General features: G+C 36.7%; 1 protein-coding gene across 1 annotated transcript in view; it reads right to left on the bottom strand.

Moving 5' to 3' along the window:
• Nucleotides 1-2,187: 2,187 nt before the first annotated feature.
• The window catches only part of LOC118337122 (M1-specific T cell receptor beta chain-like), a 14,933-nt gene continuing 5,515 nt past the window's right edge, over nucleotides 2,188-11,605 (bottom strand). Inside the window, exons 3-7 of the mRNA XM_035673995.1 lie at nucleotides 4,337-4,396; nucleotides 2,989-3,324; nucleotides 2,861-2,878; nucleotides 2,593-2,699; nucleotides 2,188-2,477 (exon numbers count right to left, since the gene is read on the bottom strand). Coding sequence (XP_035529888.1) covers nucleotides 2,451-2,477; nucleotides 2,593-2,699; nucleotides 2,861-2,878; nucleotides 2,989-3,324; nucleotides 4,337-4,396 — 548 coding nt within the window. The 3' untranslated portion in view covers nucleotides 2,188-2,450. The remainder of the gene's footprint in view (nucleotides 2,478-2,592; nucleotides 2,700-2,860; nucleotides 2,879-2,988; nucleotides 3,325-4,336; nucleotides 4,397-11,605) is intronic.

Raw genomic sequence — 11,605 nt, 5'->3', positions numbered from 1 at the left:
ATTTTTCTAAAAAAGGCACAAACTTGCAGCCTTTATTGTTCATTCATCCACCTTTTATTTTTACTGTACTATATATTTGTATTGATAATATCTATTTGATAGATTATTCTGTTAGATCCATGTTTATTTTATTTATCTATTTGTTAATTTTGCTCTGGAGCTAGTAGGCACCCGAGAATTTTGCTATATGTTGTAATGTGTATGATTGTGTTGTGACAAATAAACTTAATTTGATTTTATACTGTGTGTGTTTCTCCAAATGTATCTTGGTTAGATATATAATGTATTTTCTGTATTTCTGCTTATCTATCTATATTCATAAAACCCATTTGGCACTATACAAATACATGGAAATTAATTACTGTTAAGCATCAAGACCTGATGCAATTCACACAGTTGGAGTTTTACATGTGTGTTTGCTTGTATTACTGTATATGAATCTTACACGTGACCTAATGTTCACTTGGCACCGTAAGGGTTCGTTCAACATGACAAATGAAATTCAGTCAGTTCAGTTCCTTTCATCAGAGAATGTGGGTCTATCATTTTCTTTGCATCTAGTTACTCAAGTAAACATACAACTAAAAATTTGTCATTAAAATCTGCTGTACCAAACATTATCTACACAGGCAATGAACTTAATGTTTATGTTAAACAGAGACCTTCCAGCCTGGTTTTTAAACGTCCTGAAATACAAGTGTGGCTACTCTGAATATCCAGAAAAACCATAATCAGGAGTTAGGAACAATATGCATTTATACTCAACATTACAATTATCAGTATTATAAGATGGTTTTAATATCCATAGGTAAAACCTACTCCCTAAGTGTTGCATTTTTGTTTTGATCTAATTCAGCATTGATGAATTTTAAACACAGTTGTGATGAAGATTTCAAATAAAACCAGTAGAAACTGAGAATGTGCCTTTTTAGTGTGGCTGTGACTTCTCTCAGCATGGTGGTTTTCTGTTGGTGGTCTGAGGTTTCATCCTCGAGTCTTCTAGTCCGCCTCAGCAGTCTAGTGTGGGTCTAATGAGTAGGTGGTCTTACAAGTTACTAAAAATTGTTGTACAAAAATGTTGTAAAAATAATGCAGAGAGAGAGTGGAATTCTCTATTCTAACATTTGGATGTAGAACATATAAAGATGAAGGTTTGCAGGAGGAGATATAATTATGTAGCTCACAGATGTCAGATGAGCCATGTTTCTGTTGTGGTCTCCCAGACATTGTTTCCTGTTTATCTGACATCAGGAAGCACAAACGTGTTTTTCTATTGGGCAAAGTACAATGTGTTTCTCACTGGAGTGTTTACTGATAAATAGTTTATACATGTAGTAAATGACCATAATTTATTAATTCAAATATATTGTGTCTTATCATATATAGTGGTTCACAAGAAGATGATTCATGAAACAACCCCGTTTTTTTTAGATTATTGTTTAATATTTATTACTGGTTATGGTTGTCTTTAGTCTGTGATTGCAACAAAATCTATTTTACTTTTCTTATCTACTTGCAAATGTCTGCACCAGATCACAGTAAACAGCTGTTGAATGCAATATAACACACATGTATCTTCATTGTATAGCTTCAGTTGACACAGAAATGGACTTTTTTTCCCCCAGCTGTTTGCTCAGAGATGTGCAGTGCGGGGGGGTTGGTGCAGAGATGCAGGTGTGAGCCGGAGGTTGTGGTAAAGTGGAAGGTTGCACCTTCGTCATTTCTGAGCAAAGAGAACGATCTGCAGGCTGCTCTGTGACCACATCCTCTCCTCTGCTGTTGCTTTCCACTCCTCTACACGGTTTCAAGTTTCAACTCAGTTTGCTCATTGGAAAAATGTGTTAAGACCCAAATGAACCTGCTTGTGAAGGTTTTCTGAGCTGAGATGTCTTAACATACTGTATGTGGGTGAAAAATAGCTGCTTTTCTCAGAAAACCGGCAGATAAGTGAGCAGCTAAAAATACCTCATGGAAGATGTTACTGCATATACGTTATCAGCACTGTTGGCAACAGTTTAGAGCAACTGACTAATGTAATTTACCTGCCTTATTCTTAATTAAATCACCCCTTCCTGGTTTAGGTAGATAAAGTTTTACTATCTAGAGAAGTCATGAGAATAATAAAAAACCCAGGTTTGTCGTGGTTGACTTACTATTTAGAGAAATGAAAGCACACAATTGATGACATCCTTTTAAATGCTTTTATTTAGATAAAAAATAAGCAAACAAGCAATTCACAACCACAAACACAGAATTATTATGTGATGCCAAAGCGACTTTAAGATAAAAAAATAATATGTATAGAACTTTTCATCTATTTCAGCAGAATTTGATTATGTAATTGAGTAATAAATGCAAATGCACTGCAATATACAAACTTGTGAAAAGATTTCAACCTTGATTTACAGAAACCAACATCTTCTTCTAGATCTCCTAGAATTGATTTGCTCTCAGTAGTTCTGCTTTCCATTTGAACCCTGCAGCAGACAGAAAGGACACAGTGTCATGAGCTCTTTTTATGTGATGGTCATTCACATATTAAAGTGTATAGAAGCTGTTTTTATGTCCAATGCTACATTGCGTAAAACAAACCTGAAGCTTCCACACCAGAAATGCCACAAAGGCCCCGTAGATGCAGCTCTTGGCGATGAAAACACCGTATGTAAGTTTGGCAGACTGTGTGATCTTCAAATATTCCCCTGCAGAAAGTTCACACATTCAGATGAGTGAAAGTTTATACATGCAGCTACTCTTGGTTTATACATAAAGCCTCATAAATACTACCATGAGTGCATTTCTTAGGCTGTATTATTAGAGTTGAAGCGTTGAGATGTACAGAGCCACAAAATAATATATTTACCTCTTGTTATGGTATTTGCTGTTGTCGAAGCAGAGAAATGGATTAGACAAGGACAGAAGTCAGTTACACGTATTTCCAATAGGAAAAAGATCAGGTTTATATAATTTCTCATTTCCAAATTGACATACCTTTACCAGAAATTGAACCTATGTAAGGGACAGTATCGCTTCCATTGTAGAAATTGACAGTACAATTGAATTGCTTCTTTGGGTTGTACCAATCTTCCTCAGAGACCCTCAACCTGCTCGTGATTTGGTAAAACCTCTCTCCCGGCATCCACTGGGCAGCCTCGTCCGTCGCCACACCTTTAGTGACACCAACCCCGTTGATCTGCCAGGATAAACTGACATGGTCTGGGTAGAATCCAGTGGCCACACAAACCAAGGTCTTATTCCTTTGTCCGTTTTTGCACTCCTTTGGCGAAGGACGAAGAACTTCCACTTTTGGGGGCTTGGGGTCTTTTTCTGCAAGGACAAAGGACATAAATCACAAAATTAAAGCCTTGTCAAAATCCTTAGAGACCCACATGAAACAATTTTCCCTCTAACATCAACAAAAACAACATGGTCAGCACAGGTTTTTGTACTCTTGTTCAACATGTTTTTTTCTTCAGATAAAGTTGATGTTATTGCAGTCATCTTACCAAGAACTGTTACTTTGGTTACCTTACCAAAATGAGCAGGATAATTTCTAGAGCGCACAGCTAAACCACATGTGGCTGATTAAATCTCTGTTGTTTACTTTGTTAGTTTTTCACCAGTTTTTAACCAGTACACCTAAAGTACAATCACAATCAACATTTGTCCCACTTACTTTTTAAGTCCTAAATTTTTTCCCTTTTGTTCTTGTCTAATGCAAGTAAATAAATGCTATTTTGCAAATGAGACAATGTTGGCTGGTGTAAATTCTTCTACAGCACAAATGCCTAGGATGACTGAACTATAGTACTAATTGAACTGTTTCTTTATTTAAACTAAAAACGTTTAACTGCACACAGTAACTCTAGAAGAAGTGCTTTAACCAAATGAAATCTCTTCTCGACAGTATAAAACTGATTTTGAACATTTAGGAGCGTTATACTTTAATAGAATTTTCTATAGTATATTTTTTCTACGACATACTATGTTGGTATGTATCAAATAATGTACAGTGAGTTTAGTTCCAGCTCCAAAGTAAGCTTCTGACAGAAAGCTCACAGTGTTTCACCGAGCTGATAAGAACTTGCTGTAAGGGTAGTAATTGGGGCATTCAACCAAATATTTTACTGGTACTCTACTTTTATTGGAGAACATAGACAACGCTTGTTTTTACTGGCACAAAACTAACTTCTTCCTAAACTTATTTCACACTTTAAAAATGAGTAGTTTGTTCACTGCCATCAAATAAAGTGTCTATTAAATGTATTCTTAATATTGCCCATAATCTTAACATACAAAGTTAAGCTCAGATAGTTTTTTTTGTTGCAGGTTTTCTTACCTAAAACGGTGAGTTTAGTTCCAGCTCCAAAGTAAGCCTCGGTGTAGGAGCACGGAGACTCTCAACTGTAACAAAACCNNNNTCTTTATCTGAGCCTCTTTGAAATTACTCCAGCTTTGTCACTCTTTGACATGTAAAGACTTCAACTTTAATCTAAGAGAGTCAAATATTCCTTCGCTAGCCTTTACCTCTGAAACATCTATATACTTATACTATTTATCTAAGTGAAAGCAATAATCATGCTTTAGTCATTGGTGGTTAGGAGTCAGTTGAGCCATAGCGTAAATTAAGTTACAGAAACATCTTAACAAAGTCATGCCTAAACAATATTTAATTAATGATTAATTTAAAATAACTCCTTACCTAAAACAGTTAACTTTGTTCCTCCACTAAAGTAAGCCTCGAAAGAACCAGCATCACAGTGCACTTTATCAGTGCTCAAAATGACATGCTGCTTTTACATTCCTTATTTACATTAAGATGCTTTTGAATATTTATTATATTAACTGTCTTTGTTCTGTAAATCCTTTCTTTAAAGTCTTACTTACCAAGAACAGTCAGTTTTGTTCCCTGCCCGAAATAGGCTTCGTAATTGGCACAGCGCTTTGGCTTAATATCAAAAAGCACTGAGCTGAACTTAAACTATGAAGACCAAAACTTATTACACTTTTAATCATCCTGAACTTACCCAAAACAGTCAATTTTGTTCCTTTTCCAAAGTAAGCTTCAGTTCCATAGACACAGTGCAGAAATACTGAGCATGAAACCCTTGTGCCTTTCTTTACCAAAATGAACTCATACTTCTGTTTCTACTGGTACTCTAAAGCAAAGTGACATCTATCAAAATACAGTAATAAAGTGAAATATTTACCTAAAACTGTCAGTTTGGTTCCTTGGCCAAAGTAAGCAGGCTGAATGGTGCTCACAGTGTTTTTACTTCAGCTCAATAATTCAGCTTTTTTATAACAGCTATTTTCCTCCACTTTCATACCAACATTTTAACTATTTTAAGTTTGTTGCAGTGAACTGAAGTTACAAAAGCATCTACTTACCCAAAACAGTCAGTTTTGTTCCTTTTCCAAAGTAAGCTTCAAATCCAGTGTCACACTGAATGTCTAAACATGCAGGATGAGCTAAATAATGTCCAAAGTTTATTTTTCTTTGTGAAGATTAGTAAAAGAAGCGTTCAACTGCTCCATACCAACTGGAATTCTTTCCTGCAGATTTCCTACATATACATTGACTTTTCAATGTCAGAATGTCCTGCCATCCTGCACACCTTCAGATTATTCTGCTCTAACAAGTGTCTCAGGTAGCATGTAGCTGTCTACAGAATGGGAGTTAATGGCAGGAGGTTTTTGTACAGCGGCTTTATGGGATTGTATCACCGTGGCCCCCTGTCCCCACAATGAAAAACCATCACACAAAAACCTGAAGTCTCTTTCGCTCGCTCCTCTCCCCTTCCCCCACCCAGCTTCTCCATATCTCAGCCTCCATCTCTCTCTGTGTGTGAGAGCAGCTGCACAGGTCGGGCTGAACGAGCTCCAACCTGACTGCTGCTATTTCTGTGACAGCTAAGAAAAGAAGCAAGAACGAAGGGAAGCTGTTTGTTTGTCACTCCTCAGAGGAAGTGACATCTCTGCTGGTCACACCTCTTGATCCTCCCAGTGATCAGTAAACTGAGGAGACACATTCACTGAGGAAAAACGTTCTACTTCACATTGCTCGTTCCATTCTTTCTGCATCACTCTTGGTATTTTTGGTGAAACAGCCCTGACAAACACAGTGTTCATTACGTACCAATACTAAACAGCACACTTAACAAGGTTTGCAAATAGCTGGTGAACATAGTGGAGCTAGAGAACCTGATATCTCCCTTAAGACTTGGTGGAGACCAAAACAGAGCTGAAGGAACATGAATATTTGACTTAAATTCACCAAATAAATGCTACTGTTGTTATGTAGCTACTGGACGTGTAATAGTTGTTGTTGTGGTAGTTCTGTTGCCTAGTGGCCAAAAATCTTTCAGCAACAAATTGACATCAAATCTATATAATGGTCTCATAACTGGTATAACATGTTTCTGAGTTATGTAAGTATATTCACAAGTAATGAGAGGAAAAATATTATGTTATTACACTAAACAGTATTGTCATTATGCATCCTTAATTATCCATTATGAAGACATAATGGTTCATGTTACACTAGATTGTTCTGTTACCCACAGTATAAACTTACTGTGTCCCCAGATTTGAATACTCCTTTGATAATTTTTTTCCATATTTATTATATTTTAGACAACTAGGTAGATAGGTAGGTAGGTAGGTAGGTAGGTAGGTAGGTAGGTAGGTAGGTAGGTAGATAGATGCTTTATTTATCCCAAGGGAAATTCAATAATACAGGATTGCATGAAGTCCTTGAACAAAATATCTTCTAACTTAAACAGAGATCTTGTGCTTTGTATTGTTTCTTCCACCATTAGCTCTATATCAAAATATTTTTCAGTGACGTTATTTCTTGTTAAATAACACTTAATCTAAGGATAAGCTTTGCATTTAGCTAATGTCATGTGGCATTAGTCTGTTAGTTTGTATCCGTCCCTGTATGATATTATCATTAAAATAAATGATTGGCAATAATAGTTTCTGGCCCTTTATTTCTACTTAATAAAAGTAAATGCATTATGAGACGTCAAACAAGACCAAACGCCACCACATTCAGACAACTGCACATGTAGGCAGCCTAGTTAAAATCATTTGACTTGCCACCTCTTTAACATACTGTGTAATCCTGCTTGAACCCTGTAGATGTCAGTGTATGATAAGCCCTTGAACTTAATATACTTTCATATCGTGAGGCAGCACACAGAATTAAATGATATAAGGAAGTGCAGACTTGAGCACAGAATGACACAGAAGAAGCACTGTACAGGGCAATAATGTACTGCAAACCTTATAATGTCGACACCTGCTTATTTATCTGACCCGATCAGGTTTGTGGTGTGTAGTGGAGCGGCAGTTCTTCTAGGAGCTAGTGGAGTTTGCCCCTCAGTTCAAAAAATGATAACCCACCTCCTTTATTCCTACCCCCTGTCTTCTCTTCCCGGTTTGTTCCTGATGTTGTTTAGCTGTTGAGGCTTTGTGAACCATTGTGCTCTACTCGATGCACAGTAATATACAGTTGAGTCTGCAGCTTTTACACTGTGTATCTGCAGAGAGAAATTAAGCACTGCAGGCCGTAACATGGTGTACTTGTACTTGTTGAACGGAGCTTCAGTGCTCCACACATCTTTACCAAGGGAATAAGTTACTAGCTGTATATTCCCCTGGCTGCTTTTTCTGTACCAGTACATGTAGAAATATTGAGTGTCATCTTGTTCACCCTGCAAAGTTACAGCCGGGTCTCCTTCAGGGCTGATTACATGTGGAGGCTGGTGGACTTTCACGCAGAAGGAGAATCCTGGAAAAATCCTGAAAAATAAACAATAATGTGAACAAGAAAATCTTTGTTGAAAAAAACTACAACCAAGAAGATCATCACTGCAGTGACAATGCAGTAAATCAAAGTTTAAAAAATCATAATAGTCAATGAAATTATGTAGATGGTTCTAACTTATTCTTCCTGGCTGAACTGTGGCAGGTGTAACTCACTGTACTGCTACAAACAAAGCTTCTGAACTTCTGATCCTCCCCCCGCTTTATATTCACAGATTCATACAGGTCTGCATGTTTTGACTGCCTTGCTCAAAGGACGTGTAGGTAGGATTTAGTGGCATCTGGCAGTGCAGTTTCAGATTGCAACTCATTCGATTAACCATCCTTTTCCAAGTGCTAAGGAGAAACTATGGTGGCTGTAAAATGAGCAAAAAATGTCAAAGGCCCCATCTACGTAGACCCGATGGGGGATTACTGATATGGTGACGATATAGTAGGTTTTTGAGCTGAAAATTAAAATAGAACTTTTCTATTACATTGTGACTCAGGTACTCAGAAGGCTGATATTCTTTACGTATACATTGTCAACCAATTGTAGTTGCTAGAGCTGCTTCCCCTCTCTTTGCTGCTTGCCACAGTTTTGCAAATCACAGTGCTGGATAAACTTTGCAGTGACAATATATTACCACAAACATTTATTCTGCATTATATACCAGCATATAACATACCAATATGTCTGTGATTGGCCAACATCAACTGACAGATATGTTGTTTGGGCTCTAGTTCTGCTTCTATCACTATCGCAATTTTCTAAAGATGTGACCAAATACTATCTTGTATAAGTTGCCAATTTAGTATAAAAACCAAACAAACCACAGCTCCTTCCTGCCTGTGTGCCATCTGTAACAGACTGTTATTTGTATGACTGTCTGGTCTGTATGTATCACTGTGACTGGCAGCACAGTAGTAGATGCTGCTGTCGTTCAGGAACAGCTCAGTGATTTTCAGAGAGAAGCTGTTTTTGGATGTGTCAATCGACGACTGAAAGTGCCTCGCAGTTTGGTCATTCTCTCTGATGAGAAACTCCACTGGAGCGCCGTAGTGGTTTTGTCGGTACCAGAACATGGTGTAGCTGCCCATGCTGAACCCTTGACTCATGGTGCAATCCAACGTCACTGTGACTCTTGGGTGACATATTTGATCTCCAGACTGAAGAAGTACAAACGTGAGACCTGCAGCACAAAGGATAAAATGTCATCATGTCTTATGTCAATATACAGAACTGTAAATGTAAATAAATACATGTGTGCTGTAAATGCCAGGGGAAATCAACCATTCAAGCACCCTTTTAGGTAGTACATCCATTATAAGGTAATACATAAAACCCACCTGATTGTAAAAGAAGCGACAGATAAAGGAGCGTGATAAGCATGTCAGCGATGAGCCTTCTTCCAGCTGAATGAGGCTGAGTCAGTCTGTTGCAAACACAAACAATGAGGTCAACATGATCACATGATATAATTGGTCATTATCATTCACTGATTATCAAATAAGACTTTGGAGAACATGAAAGATGATTTTTTTTCTGATGTTTTTACACTAAGATTGCCAGTACTTTGGGCTGATCTACAATTACCATCAAGTTGAATGACTTTAATACTGGAAGTGTCAAACATTCCCACAAATTATTTTTGTCAGGGTGAAAGAGCTGCATTTACACCATCTCAAACATGGTAAATGATTTTTAAAACATACTAATATTTTTGTTATTTTTGATGGGGTGCTGCTTTTCTGTTATTCTGTGCTTCAAATAAACTAGAATGTATAAATTGTTTTCAAATAAGAATACATTTGCAGCGAGTGATAGACCATGAAAGGTATAATTCCTTAAAACATAATTGGATAATACTATTACATTATTACATTAACAGTTATACATTATTAATAATCTTTAATTGCAATTACCTAACAACTGTTGACGCATGCATATGATCTGTAGCCTACTCTGTCACTGCTCCTCCCTTCAGCTCTCAAAATCAATAATCATAAATCGATGCACCAGTGTGGGAATGTCACCACAGATATCAGATTTAAAAACTCCACTATTTTGCTAAATACAAAGATTTACCTTACAGTGAAAGGCTTAATTAGCATTGTGTGAACTCTTTGGGCAAGGGCTTGGATGTAATGGACGGTAAAGTGTTTTTGATGTAATAAGTGTAGCTAAAACAATGAATTGACTGGCCGATTAACAGAAGCAATTTTGATAAATTAAGTCATCGAGCAAAATGCCTACAGAAATGTCTCACTTTGGTAATAATCAGTTGTATGTTGTGCTGGTTGCCAACATACAAAACATAGTTAGGTATAATTAAAACGTCCAATACACATGCGTAATAGTGTTTGATGTTTACATTATTTAAGGTTTTTATACCAAACATAATGTGAAATTATAGTGGAAATTATAAGGTTTAGCACAATTACATTGAATAAGTGCACAATCATAGGTGAAAACATTACTAATTTTGGCTGAATTATAAAAGCCAAAAGTGGTACTAAATGTAGTCATTTCCATCACTAGTATGAATGAGCTACAGGGCTGAATAAATACCTGTAGCTTGGTGGAACCTGATTGGTCACCGCTAATTTAGGCGGCCTTTTAAAATTGACAATGCTCAGCCCACTATTTCGCGTTAATTTGAAAAGTGCTGAACGTGTACGAAAAGAAAGGTGTGTATTAAAAAGCTTTTGCTTTGTACATTTGGTGGTTGTATGCTTGACTGTGCTAACGGTTGGCTAAGCTAATGGTTGTGGGGCAGCTGGCCATTTTTGATTTTTTGTATTGAAATCTTGTCTTGCCATCTTGTCATGGCTGAACATTATTTAGTTTGTATGGTGATGTTTTGGTGAAATATGAACTCTTATGTCTCAGTATTAAAGTGTCATTCGCTTAAGACAGTATTAAACTAATTCCGTGGCTGATTATTGGTTGTTATTGAAACTTACAGATTCAACTTTGGAGGCTGTAGTTTGTGTTGCTGTTGAATTGTATCGCAATTGTATTGTTTCATTGACCATTATATTTGTGAACAATTTGTGTGAAATGACAATACAATCGTAAATAATCTGATTGTTCCGTATAGTATTCCATAATTTTCATAGTTGAGCCTTAGCTGGCTGTATACCAGACACATACAATATGCACATAAACCCCCTATTATCCATACAGTGTTTACATGCTTGTGCACTACCTGTACCGCAAGCCTGTACAGTATATAGTAGCTATCTGATCTGTATTTACTGTACATAGTTTGTAGTCCATCAATGTGTTTAGTTTTCTTATTCTTATTTAGTTTAATAGTTTTGTTAAGCTTCATGTCTGCAATGTATCCTCATTTAAATGTATCCTCTATGAGAGCTACTGAAAACCAGAGTCAACTTTAAGATTATCAAACGTATCAATACTTCACTACATTTTTTATACCTTGTGTTTAAAATGATAGTCATTGGATAGTGTTGAAAGGACCAAAACCATTAAAAAAACCACAACATTACAATCAGATTTTCAGCCCAGAGCTGCACATCTGAACAGTGGGGAAGAAAATCAACTGGTCCTCAATTGTGTTCAGTAAAGAAATGATTCTATTTTGTGTTCCTATTTCTCTTTTTTATGGTATCAAAAGAGGTATCGAGTGTTGTTTTTTAATGCTAATATTATTAATATAAAATTCTGGTATTGTGACAACCTTACAACCTGAGACAAATTTCACTTTCCTGCCTCTATTGAATTGAAAACAGCAGAAAAAGAAAGGAACAGGGTTTTTAGTGAGGGCTG

The sequence above is a fragment of the Morone saxatilis genome, unplaced genomic scaffold, assembly GCF_004916995.1.
Source record: "Morone saxatilis isolate NCDOM2014 unplaced genomic scaffold, NCSU_SB_2.0 Contig3, whole genome shotgun sequence".
NCBI classification, from domain to species: Eukaryota; Metazoa; Chordata; class Actinopteri; family Moronidae; genus Morone; species Morone saxatilis.
The sequence above is the reverse complement of the archived record's forward strand: the minus strand, read 5'-3'. Positions and strand labels throughout refer to the sequence as shown.